General features: G+C 41.3%; 1 protein-coding gene across 2 annotated transcripts in view; it reads left to right on the forward strand.

The window, feature by feature from the left end:
- RALYL (RALY RNA binding protein like) overlaps window positions 1-22,026 on the forward strand; it is a 641,777-nt gene that overhangs the window by 581,099 nt on the left and 38,652 nt on the right. For both annotated transcript variants that reach the window (XM_044294718.1, XM_044294719.1), the window contains one exon: window positions 9,477-9,634. In XM_044294718.1, coding sequence (XP_044150653.1) covers window positions 9,477-9,634 — 158 coding nt within the window. The remainder of the gene's footprint in view (window positions 1-9,476; window positions 9,635-22,026) is intronic.

A 22,026-nucleotide genomic window follows, 5' to 3' on the forward strand; every position in this document is an offset into this window, starting at 1 on the left:
CTGGCGAAACGCGTTGGTTAAGTGAGGGACACTGGTATGGCAGGGATACTTTGGGTTTGTACTGTACATGGTTCAAAATTTAGTCTTACTGTTCGATTTAGGTCTATATTACTTTACCAACAAAATAATTTTTTTCTTGTGAACTATGGTGTACTAATGTGTTACTATGGTGTTTATCTGCTCTGGTATATAGAGCTTTATAGCTAGCCTTTTACATTGGTCCCTCATCTGTGTAATTCACCTTGAAATGTGGACTCTTATTTATGGTTTTTAACTTTGATATTCAATATGATTATGATATAAATAAAGGATTTGATATTTTATGATTGTTTGAACTCCAAATGGTCTGGGTACACATGTGTTCATTGTAGGAGTAATCATTTATTGAAAGGGAAAACTAAAATTTTGCATTGACATAAGTATTGACACCGTTTACTATGGACTTAGTTTAAGCATATTTGGCAGTGATTACAGCCTCCAGCCTTCTTGGGAGTGATGCTACGAGGTTTGCATGCCTGGATTTGGGGATTTTCTGCCATTCTTCTCGGCAGATCCTCTCAAGCTCTGTCAGGTTGGATGGGGACCATAAGTGGACAGCCATTTTCAGGTCTCTCCAGAGATAATTGGGCTGAAGTCAGGGCTCTGACTGGGCCACTCAAGACACTTTTGTGTTTTATTTCAGCACCACAACATAACAAAATGTGAAAAAGGGGAAATAGTCTGAAGACTTTCGGAATGCATTGTATGCATTCCATGGAGTATTGACCCTGCCTTGTTACATTTGCACTGTCGGACCAGAATCTATCTGAATAGTATTTCTGGCTCCCAAGATGGAAATCCAGTTCTGCACATTAAGCTTCAAAAAAAGCTAATTTGGTGAAATGCTCAAGTGAAATTGATATACATAGCAACATATCCTGCTTCTTCTTGATGACACGACATTGAAAATGTGATTGCAATAGAGTACTATGCAAGAATATAAATCCCTTCACTGCTACTCTATTTTATTTGAGCAACAAGCCAAATAAACGCACTGAGAGAAAAAAATTTACTCTAGAAATGTAATTGATCTTTTTCAAAACGTTGTCAAATTCTGGTCAAAAATTTGTTAGATGGTAATTTCTGAAGACTGCAGGAAATACTTTGTCACACATGGTGAAAATGCACTTTTTCAAATCAGCTTTGGTATATAGATAATTTCATTATCCATTGTCCATCTTGCGTGGTAGAGCTGTCGCTTTAGTTTAAAGGGTTGCGCAATCTCTTTACTAATCTTATAAATGGTGTTGACCTGCTATCTAGACCTCCAACAGATTTAACACGGTGGCTAAGGTTGGATGATAAATCTGATGTAGGGATAAACACTTTTCTCTGACTCTGTACCATTGTTGGTTGGCCTACTTTGAGGCAGATTTTTGTGCCAGAGTTGTGGCACAATTTTAGCACAAAATGGTGCATGTTAGGCCCTGTCCTTTTCATGTGAAGCTCTCCCTGTTTCTGCTAAGCTCCCTTTTTGAGCATGTTGTAAAAAACTGTAAAAATCCTAGCTTCCCCAATCGGCTCCTATTTTTAGGCCTCATGCACACGACAGTTTATTTTCACGGTCCGCAAAAACGGGGTCCGTGGGTCCGTGATCCGTGACCGTTTTTCGTCCGTGGGTCTTCCTTGATTTTTGGAGGATCCACGGACATGAAAAAAAGTCGTTTTGGTGTCCGCCTGGCCGTGCGGAGCCAAACGGATCCGTCCTGAATTACAATGCAAGTCAATGGGGACGGATCCGTTTGATGTTGACACAATATGGTGCCATTTCAAACGGATCGGTCCCCATTGACTTTCAATGTAAAGTCTGGAGTTCTTTTATACCATCGGATTGGAGTTTTCTCCAATCCGATGGTATATTTTAACTTGAAGCGTCCCCATCACCATGGGAACGCCTCTATGTTAGAATATACTGTCGCATATGAGCTACTTCGTGAAACTCAGATCCGACAGTATATTCTAACACAGAGGCGTTCCCATGGTGATGGGGACGCTTCTAGTTAGAATACACTACAAACTTTGTACAAGACTGCCCCCTGCTGCCTGGCAGCACCCGATCTCTTACAGGGGGCCGTGATCAGCACAATTAACTCCTCAGGTGCCGCACCTGAAGAGGTTAATTGTACTATCATATCCCCCTGTAAGAGATCAGGGCACACCCCCCCCCCCGTTTGAATATCGTTGGTGGCACAGTGTGCGCCCCCCATCGGGCCCCCCGTCCTCCCTCTAGTGTAATAAATCGTTGGTGGCACAGTGTGCACCCCCCATCGGGCCCCCCTTGCTCCCTCTAGTGTAATAAATTGTTGGTGGCACAGTGTGCGCCCCCCATCGGGCCCCCCTTCCTCCCTCTAGTGTAATAAATTGTTGGTGGCACAGTGTGCGCCCCCCATCGGGCCCCCCCTTCCTCCCTCTATTGTTATAAATCGTTGGTGGCACAGTGTGCGCCCCCCATCGGCCCACCTCCCTCTATAGCAGTAACAACATTGGTGGCAGTGTGCGGCCTCCCATCTCCCCCCCCCCCCCCGATCATTGGTGGCAGCGGAGTTCCGATCGGAGTCCCAGTTTAATCGCTGGGGCTCCGACCGGTAACCATGGCAACCAGGACGCTACTGCAGTCCTGGTTGCCATGGTTACTTAGCAATAGTACAATAGTAGAAGACTCATAGTTACCTGCTTGCTGCTGCGATGTCTGTGTCCGGCCGGGAGCTCCACCTACTGGTAAGTGAAAGGTCTGTGCGGCGCATTGCTAAAGAACTGTCACTTACCAGTAGGAGGAGCTCCCGGCCGGTCACAGACATCGCAGCAGCAAGCAGGTAAGTATGAATCTTCTACTGTTGTACTATTGCTAAGTAACCATGGCAACCAGGACTGCAGTAGCTTCCTGGTTGCCATGGTTACCGATCGGAGCCCCAGCGATTAAACTGGGACTCCGATCGGAACTCCGCTGCCACCAATGATGGGGGGGGGGAATGGGAGGCCGCACACTGCCACCAATGTTGTTAATGCTATAGAGGGAGGGGGGCTGATGGGGGGCGCACACTGTGCCACCAACGATTTATAACAATAGAGGGAGGAAGGGGGGGCCCGAAGGTTGGGCGCACACTGTGCCACCAACGATTTATAACAATAGAGGGAGGAAGGGGGGGCCCGACCGATGGGGGGCGCACACTGTGCCACCAACGATATTCAAACTGGGGAGGGGGGGTCTGCCCCCTGCTGCCTGGCAGCCCTGATCTCTTACAGGGGGATATGATAGTACAATTAACCCCTTCAGGTGCCGCACATGAAGGGGTTAATTGTGCTATCATATCCCCCTGTAAGAGATCGGGTGCTGCCAGGCAGCAGGGGGCAGTCTTGTACAAAGTTTGTAGTGTATTCTAACTAGAAGCGTCCCCATCACCATGGGAACGCTTCTGTGTTAGAATATACTGTCGGATATGAGTTTTCACGAAGTGAAAACTTAGATCTGAAAAAGCTTTTATGCAGACGGATCTTCGGATCCGTCTGTATGAAAGCAACCTACGGCCACGGATCACGGACACGGATGCCAATCTTGTGTGCATCCGTGTTCTTTCACGGACCCATTGACTTGAATGGGTCCGTGAACCGTTGTCCGTCCAAAAAATAGGACAGGTCTTATTTTTTGGACGGACAGGATACACGGATCACGGCCTCGGCTGCAAAACGGTGCATTTTTCCGATTTTTCCATGGACCCATTGAAAGTCAATGGGTACGCGAAAAAAAACGGAAAACGGCACAGCGGCCACGGATGCACACAACAGTCGTGTGCATGAGGCCTTAGACAGATTTGTGGTGCATACACATTAGGGCAAAGGTTTTCTGCTGCTGGGAGCATTGTATTACATGTGCATGCATTATGACTTTTTTACTGCGGTCAATTGTTGACTGCTATATGCAATATAGTTACAGATTTGAGGTTCTTAGCGCACCTCCCTCAGATGGGTCCCTACACCAAACAGTGTACTCCAGCGCTGCAAGGGTGAAAACACCAGTGCTGGTGCATTACACATTGCACTGCCACGGTCAGTGCTGACCGCAGCACGTGCGGTATCCTGCCGGGTGTGGGGTGTCCATCGGGTCCCCACGCTGCTGTGGCGGAAACCCGATGGCAGGGAAGGCAACCCGATGCCTTCCTTAGGCATCGTGGCTGCCTTCCGTGAGATCCTGTGAGATCCGGCTCCCTGGTAGCACAAGCAGGAACCTGTAAGTGTAATACACTTAAAGCCAATGCATTACAATACATAAGTATTGTAATGCATTGTGCAGGGGATAAAACCCCCAAAAGTTGAAGTCCCAGAGTGGGACAAAAAAATGAAGTGAAAAAATAAGTTAAAAAAATCGTCCTTTTCCTGAAATAAAGTAAAAAAAAAAAACATTGTAAAAAAATTTAGAAAAAAGGAAAAGTACACATATCAGGTATCGCCGCGTCCGTATTAACCATCTCTATAAAAATATCACATGACCCACCCCATCAGGTGAACTCCGTAAATAAATATAATAAAAACAGTGTCAAAAAAGCCATTTTCTGGTGACCTTGCCTCACAAAAAGTGTAATGCCAAGTGATCAAAAAGTCTTATGTACTCCAAAATGTTACTAATCAAACAGTCATCTCATCCCACAAAAAATGAGCCCCTACCTCAGACAATCGCCCAAAAAAAAAAAAAAGGGCTCTCAGAAAATGGCAACACAAAAAGTAGATTTTTTTCTGTTTAAAAAATGATTTCACTGTGTAAAACTTAACAAACATAAAAATGATAGACATATTGGGTATTGTCACATCCGTAGCATCCTGCTCTATAAAAAAATTTTCTTTTCACCTTGCCTCACAAAAAGTTTAATACCAAGCGATAAAAAAGTCTTATGTACCCCAAAATGGTACCAATAAAACCATCACCTCATTCCACAAAAAATAAGCCCCCACATAACACAATCACTTAAAAAATAAAAACCATTGGCACCCATAAACCTATCCATCAAAATCTGCGCTGCAAAAGCCATATGGCATTCCTACCGTTCTAAATCCTGCCATGTGCCCCCACAGCAGTTTACCACCACATATGGGGTGTTGCCGTTTTCAAGAAAAATGAGTAACAAATTATGGGGTGTTTTTTCTCCTGTTACCCCTTGTGAAAATAAAAAATTTGGGTCTAAAGCAACATTTTATTGGATGAAACGAAAAACTTCCAAATTCCGTAAAATGCTTAGGGGGAAATATATTCTTTAAGGGGTGTAGTTTCTAAAATGCGGTCACTTTTTGAGGTTTTCCATTGTTGGGGTACGTCTTTTCAAATTTAAAATGGTGCTTAAAAACCATTCTAGCGAAATCTGCCTCCAAAATCCATATGGCACTCTTTTCCTTCTGACCACTGCCACATACCCATAGAGCAGTTTACCGCCACATATGGGGTATTTCTGTAAACTGCAGAATCAGAGTAATATATATTGAGGTTTATTTTGCTGTTAATCCTTGCTGTGTTGCAAAAAAAAATTAATTAGCATAAAAAAATCTACCAAAAAAGTGAAATTTAAAATTTCACCTCCATTTTCCTTTAATCCTTGTGGAACACCTCAAGGGTTGACAAAGTTTGTAAGGGCTCTTGCACACTTGCGGCAGGACGGATCCGGCAGGCTGGTCTCCCTGTTGGATCCGTCCTTCCGCTGTTTCGCAGAGCCGCCGGACCGCCGCTCCGTCCCCATTGACTATAATGGGGAAGGGGGCTGAGCTCCGGCGCAGCACGGCACTGCACAGCGAAAGCCGCCGGACTAAAAAGTCCTGCATGAAAAAAAGTTAAAGAAAAAAGTAGTAGTAATAATATGTCCTAAGGATATGAGATAAGAAACAGGATAAGGATAGACCTTTGTAGTGAATAATGACAAATATATAACAAACGTTTATGTATGTCTTTGTACTTGTCATTGAATATGTTCTTTTTTGTTTTTCTTTTTTGGGTTCATTGTCTGTCCTCCTGTTACTTTGAAATTTTTTATATGCTGATAACAAAAATAAAGATAATTAAAAAAATATATAAAAATTCATTCAGGACTCAAGGGGTTAAAGTAGCTTTTTATGCATATTTTTGTGTAGTCCTTTAATCCAGTCTTTTTTGATCATTTAGCTAATTCTATGAGTGTATTGATAATCGTTTATCTGAAAACTCTCCCTGAGGTCCTCACCATAACCATGAAAGTTTCTAAGTAGATCCACTGACATAGTCAAGAGAGGCAACAGATTAGTAAAACTGCATTTATTTAAGGGCTTCCATCTTTCTAAGCACTTTAGGTTTTATTTATTCATTACTTCAGAAGACATTTTCATGACTGTAGATTAGAAGTAATATCTCTAAGGAACCGTCTTTTTTCCTGCATGTGATTAATAGCCAGCGATAAAGACAAAGGGAATTAGGTTGACTTTCCTACCCTAGTGATAACAGATGAATCTGATTTAATATGTCAGCCATATGTTTTTAAACTGAAGTACAGTGGAGCTCCCAGTGCACATATCTCCATATTCGATCGCTAGAAGAGCATATGGGAAGAGGAGAACCCTTCCGAGCTGTCATGTGTCAATCAAAACGCAGTGCAGTACATTGTGTGGGTGCATGCGGTTTTCTTCCTAAACACCAGAACTTTTACCTGGAGACTGACGTACTTTAAAATCTTCTATTCTAAGATGAGACACTTTATATAAGTCCTGGGTGATGAGCGGCTTTGCTTGTATCACACTGGCATTTAGTGTTGAGCGCGAATATTCGAATCGCAAATTTTAATCGTGAATATCGCCACTTCGAGAACTCACGAATATTTAAAATATAGTGCTATATATTCGTATTCGCGAATAGTGTTAATTATTCTAATTGCAAATTTATCACGAATATTTTACATTGCCGATTTTCGCAATCAAGTAAACAATGACTGGAGATCACGAATTTTCGAATTGGCAAATTTATGGTGAATATTCAGCCAAAAATTTGCGAAATATCGCAAATTAGAATATTGCCTATGCCGCTCATCACTACTGGCATTGAGTAGATGTAACAGAGTGTTAACATCAAGAGGGTAAGGCAAATAAATACTCAACAAATGGGATTAAGGCGGCTCAACTACTCAGTAGAATGGCTGAGGTGCTGAACTGCTAATTTTGACTCACCCAGTCAAAAAGGAGAAAATTTAAAATAAGAAGGTAGCAGGCACACTCATAAGAGGGATATAATACGGTAGTTTTTTATTTGGTTAAAATACTAGATAAATTAAAATTGGGTAAAGATATTAGAAAATAGGTGGGTGTGGTGGTCTGGGCACTAGATACGGGTGCCAGATAGGGGATGGCTGGTAACAGGTATTCTTGGAGTGGATCCGTGGAGAATAGGAGGGAAAAAATGGGTGGTATTTAGTCCATTGAGGTAGGTGGTATGATGTGGTGGGGAAAAGAAGGGGCGGTGGAGAGGTTGAGTCTTTTGTAGTTGGCTCAAGTAGATGGGATAACCTTTCCCAGTAATTTGTGAATAATATAAATAGTGTTAAATATAATGGATTGGGCTAAAAGGGAAAAAATGGAAAAAAGTGCAGTCTTATACAATATAGTTAGGCATCAGGTGGTCCCATAGGTAGCGCTAAAAAGAAAAATTCAAAATAGTAAAAAGGTACTATACAATAAAATTATGTATCATATGGTCCCATAGGTAGCGCTTAAAAACAAAATTGCAGTAGATAGAAAAATATAAAGATACTGTTCTGTATATTGAAGGCCTTGTACTTGTGGAAAAATGTATGGTTCCTGTGGGGGAATTGGTGCTCTGGACCTCGGTACGGCGTCCCGTACTGTCTTAGGTACAGAGATCACTTACCCGCCATGTAGTGATGTCTTCCTTCAGTGCTCCGACCAGTTGTTGCTTGCAGTTCTGTACTCCGGCTGTCGGCGTCCCTCGTGGTCTCTAGGCGCGCGCGCTTGTAGTTAGGTATGTGATGTCCACGTGACCTAGTGTTGGTCACGTGATCGGGATCTGCCGGGCCGGTTTGGAAATAGCAATAAAGCTGGGGGAGCGCTTTTACTTCTTTATCTATTATTACTGCTCCGTTGGCAAAGTTCCTCCGTACTCCTTAAACGCGTTTCGCGACTACACTTGGTCCCTTACTGATGATATGACATGACACTTCGGTTGTGGGCATAAATTACAGTGTCAAACTCTGAGGCTGAACTCGGCTTTGTGCCTCATTTTAACACTGTCATTTATGTACAGTACATTATCCAAGTGTCATGTCATGGACGCAAGATGAAGCAGGTCTCGCGATATTTGCTGCGAGATCGCAAAGACTTGCGCGGAGCCCATACATTTTAAATTAGTACTGCGGCTATGACGTTCTCAAACTAATTGGGTTCGGATACAGCAGTCCAAACCCGATGCACTCAACACTAATCATGATAATGAAGAGACCATTCACTTGAATGTTCACTCTTTAAAGTTCCCTGCACTGTGTGCAGCCAAAAAGTCGCTGTCCAGGGAAAAATCTGAGGATTCATGGCGGTCTGGCAGATGGATCCAGTGAGTGATGGTATATCTGATTGATATGCTGTCACTTATTATTGTGATAAACCTCCTTTAAAGGGGTTTTCTAGGCTTTTACTATTGATAATCTATTCTCAGGATAGGTCATCAATATCAGATTAGTGGGGTCCGACACCCCCGCCGATCAGCTGTTTGAGGAGATGGCGTGCGCAGTGCGCGCGTGCCGTCTCCCTTCTCTCTGTCAGTTCACTGATGCTTTGCCATAGACAGTAGTATCCTTTCATACAGCTGATGGATGGGGGTGTCGGGTGTCGGAACCCCGCTGATCTGATATTGATGACCTATCCTGACGATAGATCATCAATATTAAAAGCCTGGAAAACCCCTTTAACATTGACAAGAAGAAATAAAAGATAAGCATCATCCAAAGCTAATCTTTTTTTTATTACAGCTGGTTATCTCTTATAAACCTCCATTCATAAAGCAGAGTCTATATCCATTTTATATGGTAATTTTCGGTTCTGGTGACGTCTCTGATGGGTTATGAGAATAAAGCAGCATGTGACAAATTTTTATCAAATCATTCATTTTCTGCATAGTGGCCCATCAAGGGATTTCTCTGTCTAGAACAGAGGGGATGCTTTACACCACAGATATTTTTTTACATTAGAGGCAGCCAAAGCCTCTTTACCACATACTATATATCAGAGGTGTGTGTTGGGCTTGGCTTCTTTTTCGGGGTCATGTACATCTGTCTATTCAACCTTAGTATATGGGAAGCTCTGTGTATAATGACGTTCTGACATCCATGATGTTCTGTTATCTCTACTTTCAGTCTTCTATATTTAATATAATAATGTTTAAGGACATGTAAATCTGATACCTAATAATAAAATCTCATTACTTTAAGGTTGTTTGATTATGGGCATGGACGCGTTCCTCCTCCTCCTCGTGCCGTCATCCCCCTAAAACGGCCCCGTATTACAGTGCCAGTTACACGCAGAGGCAAAGGGATTTTCTCTTTAAAAGGAGGATCAAGATCCATCTCGAGTGGCTCCTCATCAAAATGTGAGTGCCCTTCATTACTGTGTGATGTGGTTATTAGGAATTCAGAAATAATATTGTGAAGAGAAAATTATAACTAAAATTGCAGCAAAAAGGAGAATAGGAGAAAACAAGCGGAAGTCAAATTCACTGTTGCTGTCAACAGAATATCAGTATGTCACAAAAGTCTTGTCTTGTTACTCTTTTCAGAAAATATAGGTACTTAAAAGTAAATGTCCAAATTTTATCAGCATATCATTTTAGGTGCACATTTTCTGATTAATTTATTGATGTCTTTATAGTATTCCTTCTGTTACAGAGATTTTAAAAGGCATCTGTCAGCATATTTGTCAGCTGAATGCATCGATCCCATGTTCATATGTGCCTGTATTGCTGAGAAAAATGAAGTGTTAATATATGAGCCAAATGAGCCTCTAGGAGCAACAGGGGCGTTACTGTTACACCTAGAGGCTCTGCACTTTCCGCAACTGCTGCACCCCCTGCAGACCTTTACAGTGCCTGGCTCTGTCAATCAAGGTGTAGAGGGTGTGGCACTTGCAGAGAGAGCAGAGCCTATTTACAGTAGGTCACAAGCTAGGGGCAAGGACCTCAAAGGTATTGTTTTCCGAAATATTACCTGTACCACGAGCCACACAAGAAAGGCAGCGGGAGATTAGGGAGGGTAACAAGTGGCTCAAGAACTGGTGTTGGAAGGAGGGGTTTAGGTTCCTGGATAACTGGGCCACCTTCTCTCTATCGTAGGAATGGGCTGCACCTCAATGGGGAAGGGGCAGCTGTGTTGGGGGAGAAAATGGCTAGAAGGTTGGAGGAGTGTTTAAACTAGGGTCTGGGGGGAGGGTAATTACGTTATAGGATGGGAAGAGACCTGGGGCGAGGTAATAGAACTGGGGAAGGAATGGAAGGAGGGACTAGAACAGTTCAGAAGGAAAGGTGTAGGGTAAAAAATATACAAAAAACCCTCAATTGTATGTATTGTGGGGATTCACTCTGGTAGACAGGACAAGCGGACGCAGTATAGCAGCAAAGACCAGTTTGTAACTCAAAAACCTCAGTGTTTTATTCATACTTATGGCAATTAAACAGTACGACAGTCTATTTGCAAGAGCTCCTCTGTCAGAGAGAGAGGTAATTACCACCAGCTGACACTGCTGGCTGTTTTTTTTTATTTAGGCCAGTGAAGACCCAGCCTGGAACGTGGGGAGTAGTCACCGATCCAGCACTTTGACTACTTCCAGTAATAGCCGTCCTGGATCAGCTATTACAGCTATACTAAATAGCAAGGTGTCAAACAGCAACTGCTGCTGACACATGAAAACTGGCTCTTACTCCACTGAGGCCAGGAACCTCGGTGACACATATCTTCCGTCAACGATGATCCCTTAGGCCTTCCTACAGTATACTAATGCCAGAAGCCTGACCAACAAAACTGGTGAACTGGAATTAGTGATGTGTGAGGAGGACTATGACATAGTGAGAATAACTGAGACATGGCTGGATGATAGCTATGACTAAGCAATTAACGTACATGGTTACAATCTGTTTGGAAAGAATCCTGTCTAAAACCCACACTCTGAGAAGATATACGTGAGGGACATGAACATGTGGAGTCACTGAGGGTAGAAATACATGGAGGCAAAATCAATTATAAAATACTTATCAGAGTTTATTATAAGCCACCGAATATACCAGAGTCCACAGAAAATCTACTACTAAATGAAATAGGTAAGGCAGCAAATGATGAGGTCACTATTATGGGGGACTTCAACTACCCAGACATAGATTGGGAAAATAAAACCTGTAGAACCCATAAAGGAAACAGGTTGTTAATAACCAAAGACAATTACCTTTCTCAACTCGTTCAGAACCCAACTAGCAGGAGTTAACTGAAGTTAGTATTAACCAAAAGACCTGACAGAACAACAGATGTGCAGGTTGGGGGACACCTGGGAAATAGTGACTAGGAAAATAATAACCTTCCAATTGTCATTCAAAATAGTATTTCTTCAGGGAAGAACAAAAACACCAAACTTAAAAAAAGCTAAATTTAGCCAACTAAGAGAGGCCATTGGCCTAAATAACTCGGACAAAGTCTTCAAAGATAAAAAATACAACCACAAAATGGGATATTTTTAAAATCATCCTAAAATCTAATTGTGAGAGGTACATACCTTATGGGAATAAAAGGTTAAGGAACAAGAAAAAAACAATGTGGATAAATAGAACTGTAAAGAAAGCAATAAATGACAAAAAGAAAGCATTTAAATCACTAAAACAGGAGTGTAGAGAGAAAGCATTGAAAAACTATAAAGGAATAAAATAGAATATGTAAAAGACAAATAAAAGCAGCCAAACGTGAGACCGAGAGATTCATTGCCAAAGAGAGTAAAACTAACCCTAAAATGTTCTTCAATTATATAAATGGTAATGAGGGAGGAGTTGCAGACAGCGATGAGGGAGAAAGCAAAGCTATAAAATATTTTTTTCTTTGCTGTATTCACTGAAGAAAATAAACTGTCAGATAAAATGCAGAATGTAAAAGTGAATTCCCCATTAAAAGTGCCCTGTCTGACCCAGGAAGAAGTACAATGTGCCAATATTCAAAAAGGGTCCAGAAACAGAGCCTAGAAACTTTAGGCCGGTAAGTTTAACATCTAAAACAGGTAATGTCATTGGTAAACTGTTTTTTTTTTAGATACTATCTTTGAGTACCTCAATGGAAATAAGCAAATAACGCCATATTGGCATGACTTCATGAGGGATCGGTCATGTCAAACTAATTTAATCAGTTTCTATGAGGAGGTAAGTTCTAGACTTGACCGCGGCGAATCAACAGATGTTATATATCTTGATTTCTTTAAAGCATTTTAAACCGTACCACATAAAAGGTTAGCATATAAAATGAGAATGCTTTACTGGGAGAAAATGTCTGTATGTGGGTAAGTAACTGGCTCAGTGATAGAAAACAGAGGGTGGGTATTAATGGTACACACTGAAATTGGGTCACTGTCACTAGTGGGGTACCTCAGGGGTCAGTATTGGGCCCTATTCTCTTCAATATATTTATTAATGATCTTGTAGAAGGCTTGCATAGTAAAATATCAATTTTTGCAGATGACACTATACTGTGTAAGTTAATTAACATGGAAGAGGACAGTATTCTGCTACAGAGGGATCTGGATAGATTGGAGGCTTAGGCGGAAAAGTGACAAATGTAAGGTTATGCACATAGGAAGGAATAATGCAAGTCACCCGTACATACTAAATGGTAAAACACTGGGTAACACTGACATGGAAAAGGACAAAGGGATTTTAGTGGACAGCAAACTAAGCTGTAGAAACCAGTGTCAGGCAGCTGCTGCCAAGGCCAATAAGATAATGGGTTGCAAGAACATAGTCCTGCCACTTTACAATTCACTAGTCAGACCACACATGGAGTATTGTGTACAGTTCTGAGCTCTTGCTAACAAGGTACACATAGCAGAGCTGGAAAGGGTTCAAAGAAGGGCAACTAACGTAATAACTGGAATGGGGGGACTGCAGTACCCTGAAAGATTATCAAAATTTGGGTTATTCAGTTTAGAAAAATTAAGGGGAGATCTAATAACTATGTATAAATATATCAGGGGTCATAGAAACATAAAAACTGGGTCAGTACAGAGATCTATCCCATCATCTATTTATCCCCAGGACTGTGACTGTGACGAGGGGACATCCTCTGTGTCTGGAGGAAAGAAGGTTTGTACACAAACATAGAAGAGGGTTCTTTATAGTAAGAGCAGTGAGACTATGGAGCTCTCTGCCTGAGGAGGTAGTGATGGTGAGTTCACTAAAAGAGTTCAAGAGCAGCCTGGATGCATTTCTGGAGCGTAATAATTTTACATGTTATAGTTACTAGAGATGGGTAGTTAATCCAGAGAGTTATTTTTGGGTCGTTGATCCAGGGAAGGAATTTTTGTGAGACAAATTGGCGTCTACCTCACAGTTTGTTTGTTTTTTGCCTTCCTCTGGGTCAACTTGCAGGATAAGAGGATGAACTAGATAAACAGGTGTCTTTTTCAGCCTTATAAACTATGTTTCTATGTTTTGGAGTAATGGCAACGCCCCTGTTGCTCCTAGTCGCTCATTTGTATATATTAAAACATCATTTTTCTTAGCAATGTGGACACATATGAACATGGCACCAACACAGATGCCTTCAGCTGCCAAGAGCACATGTAACAGGTCAGCCAGTGTCATGGATACAAGTCTGCTGACAGATGCCATTTTACGACTTGCATAGACATATATTAAACTTAAAGGGGGTTTTCCCACAAAGAACATTTTACAGGATAAGGGATGTGTTTGATCCATTGGGAACCCTATCACAAGAATTGAGTCCCCATTGCTACATTCGCTTCTATGGGACTTACAACCGCTAATAAAAGAACCTTCTTTAAAACTGTTAATACTGCCCATTGTAATATACGAGTAGCATCAAATAATATTTTAAATTTGACAAATTATTCAAAGTAAGTACATTTATTATATTTACTGATGTGACTGTCTGATTGTGAGGGTAACTTTGTACTGTAACTGCCAATTACAGAAATGCTTACATTTTCCTAGTTGGGGCGTATACACAACATGTATGTCAAGGGACTAGAAAATAAAATGTTAAACTCTGCAATTAATAATCTCACTTATGCTGAAGCTCCGCCACATTGAAAGGCAGGAAAATCTGTAACAAAAATTGACATGAGGAGGATTTAAGTTTTCCTCAAATTCCACAACACACTGTACAATATCCTGTGAGATATTTCTTCCTATTGCTCTGCCTGCCTCCTGTCTGTAAGGACTGACAGGGAGAACCCAATCAATCAAAAGCAGAAGGCAAGAGGTGAAGTCTAGAATGGTAATTATAAAACTCCTTAGCCTTCTGCTAAACTAATAAAGAAGTCAAGTTTTTCTCCATCAATCTGCACTCAGTATACCACAATGAGAAGGTGACAACAGAACATTAGAAATCTTCAATACTTTTTCTGAAAAAGAAAAACTAAACTCTTGCATTGACAGAAGTATTCAGGTCCTCTACTCAGTACTTAGTTGAAGCATCTTTTCTCTGGTTACAGCTTTCAGTTTTCTTGAGTATGATGCCACAAGGTTTTCACATGCTTTGTAAGGTTGGATGGGACATTTTCATTTCTATCCAGTTCAAGTCTGGCTGGGCCACTCAAGGACATTCACAGAGTTGTTCCTAAGCCACTCCCATGTTGTCTTGGCTGTGTGCTTAGAGTCATTGTCTTGCTGGAAGGTGAACCTTTGGCCCAGTCTGAGGTCCAGAGTACTCTTGATTAGGTTTCCATTAAAAATATTTGTGAACTTTGCATCATTCAGCTTTTCTTTAAATCTGACCAGTCTCCCAGTTGCTGAAAATACCCCTGCAGCATGATGCTGCCACCACCATGGTTTTCTGTAGGGATGGCATTGGGCAGGTGATGAGCAGCACCTGTTTTACTCCAGACATGACTCTTAGAATTGAGTCCAAAAAGTTAAATCCTGGTTTCATCAGACCAGAGAATCTTGTCTCTCACGTTCAGAAAGTCCCTTAGGTATTTTTTTCAAACTCCAGGCAGACTTTCATGCTTCTTTTAATGAGAGGAGACTTGTTTCTTCCAACTCTGCCATAAATCCCAGATTGGTGGAGTACTGCAGTAATGGTTGATCTTCTGGAAGTTTCTCCCATCTGCAAACAGAATCTTTGGAGTTCAACCAGAGTGATCATTGGGTCATCTCTTTTACCAAGACCTTTCTTTCCTGAATACTTAGTAATTTCTCGCCAATCACAGCTTTTATGCTTCACCCTGTATGGCTACTTTCACATATGCATTTAAAGGATAACTGTCATATTTTCATTAAAAAAATCAGCAGCATTATGCATAAAGCAGTCTTTAGTTTCTTCACTTACGAGTGTTTTCCTTGAGTTCCCCCTTAGTTACAGCTGTTTTGAATCCTACATTATGAGGATCTTCTCAAGATGGCTCCTCTGCCAGTTCTCTGAGGCCAAAACTGCATTCCGTCAGGTCACATACAAACTTGCTGTAGCCAGCAGTTGCCTGCCAGCCAATCAGATTGGATTACTGAGAGACACGCCTCCTCACTCTGAAGCCTAATGCAGGCATGCAGTGTGAAGTACCGCCCCTCTGTCATCCTAGCCGGAGACAGATGTGCCCTAGCAACGGTCCTGAAAGGGAGCAGTGGAAAGGGACAAGAGACATTAATGAAAGCTGTTATTATAAGGTAATTACAGATCTTTTGGCAATCATTAACAAACTCAGGTATACATGCCTAGCTGTAATAAATAAAATAAAAATATGACAGTTATCCTTTAAACTATCCAGTAGAGAAATAGCCTGCTGGATTTTTTACGGTATCCAGCATAGCCTCATACTGCCGTTCATCGCCAGAGCCCATTGACTATAATAGGACTCGGTGGGGATCCATCCGGTTTCTGCCATGAGATTCAACCAGACAAATACCAGTCCAAGCACCGTTTTTTTCTTCACCTGAATCCCAGAAACAGGCCAGATCCCTACCAGGTCCTATTATAGTCGTCAGAGTCTGACAGTGCTCCGGCCCTATCTGACTATGAACTCCCGCAGACTGTTCTTCTACTGGATTGTTTAAACGCATACGTGAAAGTATCATGGTTGACTTTGTAAAGTAAATTGACCTTGAGAATGGCTAATGGAGTTCACCTCGTTGTCTGGGTGGTTTCAAATGACAGGTTTTAAGAACTTTATCGACCAGGAGAAAAGTAATACACAGACATAATAAGTATTTCACATAGTCGAGTCGGCAGACATCAATAAAATTCTAGGAGGGCAGACATTGTTAATCTAATACAGCCAAAATGACTTAAAACCATATTATATTACAACTATTAAAGTTCTGTTGATGGTATACTAGAGTCTGGGAAATAAATCTGTAAGAGATATAAATGTTCAGAACTGAATATGAATAATTTCACTTGCACATAAGAACATATTATACACTGTATTTTCTTTTGATCTTTTAATTCATAGTTTGGTTCATTGAAACAAGTGCGACAATATTTTATGTAAGTGTAATATTTATCTGACGCAAGACAGACAAGAGTAAGAGTTTACTTGAGCATCACTACTGCCGATGGGAAACCATGTGTGATAAATCACAGAAAAAATGCACCAAACGGATATGCCACTGACTATACTGGCTAGTCATAAATGCAGATATTAAAAGCTGAGACTTTTGCCAATATATTCCTGTCAGGAAGATATCGGAGCCCACATGCACCATGTCACGGCTCTCAGCATGGCAAGGGGTGCTACCACTACGCTACCTATGGTGTGAACAAGGTCTGAAGGTGATGTAATCCAGCTCACAGCCAAGCTTCCACACAACCGCCCAGCAGGACAACTAGTGCAATGTGAACAAAGCCAGACTGTAAGCCACACCCATATCAGACCATGTGATGGAGGCTACCAGGTGCAAAGGAGAGTGTTTAAATGCCAGGTAAAGGCACATACACTACATATAAAACAAGACAAAAACACAGAAATATAGTGGCAAATCTGGGGGAGCTGCTCAACCCCTAACACTGTAGCGTGTTTTTCATTGGGGGAGCAGCCCCACCGCATGTGGACCGCAGCAAACGACTATCCCCAGTAAAAAATATTTTGCATACGGTGGAGGATGTCGGCGCGGTCCACATGCACCACAAAGGCATCCTACACAAAACGGAGCATTGTGCGGATGAAAATATAATCATAAATCACAGAAAAAATGCACCAAACGGATATGCCACTGACTATACTGGCTAGTCATAAATGCAGATATTAAAAGCTGAGACTTTTGCCAATATATTCCTGTCAGGAAGATATCGGAGCCCACATGCACCACGTCACGGCTCTCAGCATGGCAAGGGGTCCTACCACTACGCTACCTATGGTGTGAACAAGGTCTGAAGGTGATGTAATCCAGCTCACAGTCAAGCTTCCACACAACCGCCCAGCAGGACAACTAGTGCAATGTGAACAAAGCCAGACTGTAAGCCACACCCATATCAGACCATGTGATGGAGGCTACCAGGTGCAAAGGAGAGTGTTTAAATGCCAGGTAAAGGCACATACACTACATATAAAACAAGACAAAAACACAGAAATATAGTGGCAAATCTGGGGGAGCTGCTCAACCCCTAACACTGTAGCGTGTTTTTCATTGGGGGAGCAGCCCCACCGCATGTGGACCGCAGCAAACGACTATCCCCAGCAAAAAATATTTTGCATACGGTGGAGGATGTCGGCGCGGTCCACATGCACCACAAAGGCATCCTACACAAAACGGAGCATTGTGCGGATGAAAATATAATCATAAATCACAGAAAAAATGCACCAAACGGATATGCCACTGACTATACTGGCTAGTCATAAATGCAGATATTAAAAGCTGAGACTTTTGCCAATATATTCCTGTCAGGAAGATATCGGAGCCCACATGCACCACGTCACGGCTCTCAGCATGGCAAGGGGTCCTACCACTACGCTACCTATGGTGTGAACAAGGTCTGAAGGTGATGTAATCCAGCTCACAGCCAAGCTTCCACACAACCGCCCAGCAGGACAACTAGTGCAATGTGAACAAAGCCAGACTGTAAGCCACACCCATATCAGACCATGTGATGGAGGCACCTGGTAGCCTCCATCGCATGGTCTGATATGGGTGTGGCTTACAGTCTGGCTTTGTTCACATTGCACTAGTTGTCCTGCTAGGCGGTTGTGTGGAAGCTTGGCTGTGAGCTGGATTACATCACCTTCAGACCTTGTTCACACCATAGGTAGCGTAGTGGTAGGACCCCTTGCCATGCTGAGAGCCGTGACGTGGTGCATGTGGGCTCCGATATCTTCCTGACAGGAATATATTGGCAAAAGTCTCAGCTTTTAATATCTGCATTTATGACTAGCCAGTATAGTCAGTGGCATATCCGTTTGGTGCATTTTTTCTGTGATTTATGATTATATTTTCATCCGCACAATGCTCCGTTTTGTGTAGGATGCCTTTGTGGTGCATGTGGACCGCGCCGACATCCTCCACCGTATGCAAAATATTTTTTGCTGGGGATAGTCGTTTGCTGCGGTCCACATGCGGTGGGGCTGCTCCCCCAATGAAAAACACGCTACAGTGTTAGGGGTTGAGCAGCTCCCCCAGATTTGCCACTATATTTCTGTGTTTTTGAAACCATGTGTGAAGACAAGTCCTTGTCCATCTAATCACTGAGCCTGATAACTGATTAACAGCGAACTGGTGTCCTCCAATTGATATCTAAATGCAAGGGAAATGGCCATAGTGCCACCACTATTTTTTAGGGGATTTTCTATGTGATTGAAAGCCTCTAGCGCCTCCTGTAGGCAGACCATGAATGTGAAAATCAATAATTACATAATATAGATTCTTGATATAGCCATAAACATTACATTATGATAGTAGTATACTTTTTCGACCAGTTAATTTAGTTTAATAGAGTATATTAGGATATAGCACTGGTGATCTCTTTTCTCAGTGTGCCCAAATTTGCTAAAAAGTTTTCTCAAGCACCAAACTATGAAAAAAGCTTATATACTAGATGAAAGGAAACTGAGTGATGTAGCTGTAAATTGACAGGGGGAGCAAATTCTGCACATGTGATCTGTTGCTAACCGCAATTCTCATCAAAATTGCATACAATGAAGGATTCCAGCAATGGACCACATGATTTTGACTAACATTGAAGTTAAGAGATTTACCCAAGACCTTGGCACAAATTCAGATGTCTCTCCCTTGTGGCGGTGGATAAGATGCTCTGTTTTCAAGTAGTCTATAAAATAGCTCACTTGAGGAGAAACTGGCCTGGACAAATAAAAAAGCCAAATTTCCCTATGATGAATACCTTAGGGGGTCAAAGTAAAAATAAGTCACATTGAAGGAGTTTCTAATGTTTTGGCACTGTACAACAACTGTCCTGGCTGTACGGTGCCATAGAACCAGCAACAGAAAAATAGGCAACCAAAATCTAAAATGTGCTCCAGTCCTTTCAATTCTTGCGGTGACCCCAGCCAGTAGATAAATTACACAAGTAGAAGACATTTTCGCATGAAACAAACACACGGTGATGGTTTTAAAAATCTTTTTTCTTGAAATCTTTTGTAACAGAAAAAAATTATAAGAAAACTAAATATATATTGGTTTTCATCATTTTCACAGTTTTTTCTTCGATATTGTTTTACATTTTTTTTTATATCTGTCATCTAATGGCACAAAATAAAGGGTCTAATGTGTCCTGTAAAAAACTAATGCCAAATATAGGTGGGCTCAGAAATTAAGTGCGGTAGTCATTTCAGTTAGATAGGCCCATTGCTAAAACTGAAAAATTGGCCTGGTATAGAAGGGGGGTAAACACTCCAGCATTGAAGCGGTTAAAAAAAAGATACTTTTTCATATGACTATATAGTGTGAGTATCTCAAGATGAGCACCTGATAAATAAAGAATTTATTTTGTTTTGTAACTGGAGAAAATAAATGTGCATTTTTACGGGATGATTCAGGATCTGACACTGCAAAGACAGTAATCCCAAACTCCTTTTACTTTTAAGCTTTTAGGCAGTTTGCTCATATATTTCCCATGGATTCCAGTTTCTTTTTTTATGCTGCGATGACACTGAAAGCAAATGCTGGAAATATGCGGTATTATAATCTGCTTGTTGCAATAGTGTCTATTCATTTTGAGATTATTCATGGCATCTCTGCAATGGATTTGACTTCTGGAAGGTTCAGAGAGCTACTCCATTCATCTCACAGAAGTCATTTCTCTCAGATCAGAGTCTTATTCCTTTTCATTAGACATCTTTTGAAATTGAATTTGCACAAATTTACAGATCATTTATAGCATTGATTAGGTTTCCTCCAAAAGGAAGAAAAGATGGCTTCAGCGGAGAACCATTTATTGCTGAGATATGTTCAACTGCCTTATTAAAAAAAGAAAAAATTTCCATTACTAAGAAAAGCATCACATTAGTATGAGATGGTGGGCAGAATGGCAATGCATCTTCTGTTAAAGCCTTTAAGAAAGTTTGCTTGACAAAATAATGTAAATTTTAATAAAAATTCTACATAAATCATGTGCAAATGCAAATTATTATTATAATGTTCATTATGATTAGTAACATCCGACTGCTCTCTTCAAATTTCAAATGTTGTATTTATGTATATTTATAGAGATGAGCGAATCGAATCAGACAAAGTGGAATTCGATCCGAATTTCAGGAAAAATTTTATTCGCAACGAATGCAAATTCCCTCGCGCTTCGTGGTAACAAATCACAATTTTTCCTAAAATAGCATCTGCAAGTGTGAGGCGGGATCACCCAGATTGACATGCCTGCATGCAGCTAATCAGCAAACAGCCAGCCCTGTAATGTCACAGCACTATAAATATGGTGGCCATTTTGGAATCAGACATGTTCTGAGTGCAGGGACAGACGTAAGAAGGTGCTAGGGACAGCAATAGGAAAAACCTCATTGTGAAAAAAAAATCTGAAAAAATGATTTATATGTGCACGGAAAGGATAGGGAGGAATCATTTCACAGCATCTTGGTACAGGGAGAGACGTCAGAAGGCGTTAGGGACAGTGCTAGGAAAGCGATCTACAAGTGCAGGGAAAGATTATTTGGGGATCCAAATAGCCATTATACAGCTCTGCCATTCAAGCAACTTGTTCTTGGGGTGCAAGTGCTAAGTTGAAAAGCCTTTAGTGGCTAATATCTGTGGAAAAAGAAAGATATATACACAGTTCACTTCTGCAGTTATATGTTGTGAAAGCATTTAGTGGCGTATTTCATTACAAAAAGAAACATATATTCTCAGTTCACTTCTGCAGCTATATGTGGTGAAAGCGTTTAGTGGCGTATTTCAGTAAAAAAAGAAAAATATACACACACGTCACCGTTACAGTTATTTGTGGTAAAAGCATTTAGTGGCCTATTTCAGCTCAGAAAGAAAAATATATACGCACTTCACTGTTGCAGTTATTTGTGGTTTGTGGCGAAAGCGTGCAGTGGCCTATTTCAGCACAGAAAGAAAAATATATACGCACATCACTGTTGCAGTTATTTGTGGTAAAAGTGTGTAGTGGCCTATTTTAGTACAGAAAGAAAAATACATACGCACTTTACTGTTACAGTTATTTGTGGTGAAAGCCTTTAGTGGCCTCTTTCGATACAAAAAGAAAAATATATTCGCCGTTTTTAGGGGTGTTATACTTTTAGCTGAACTAAATAAATTAAAAGCAAAATAAGTCAGTGGCAGAGGCTTCAATGTTTCTGGCGCAGGCAAAGGTTGCAGCACAG

This window comes from Bufo gargarizans, chromosome 5 (assembly GCF_014858855.1).
Source record: "Bufo gargarizans isolate SCDJY-AF-19 chromosome 5, ASM1485885v1, whole genome shotgun sequence".
Classification (NCBI taxonomy): domain Eukaryota; kingdom Metazoa; phylum Chordata; class Amphibia; order Anura; family Bufonidae; genus Bufo; species Bufo gargarizans.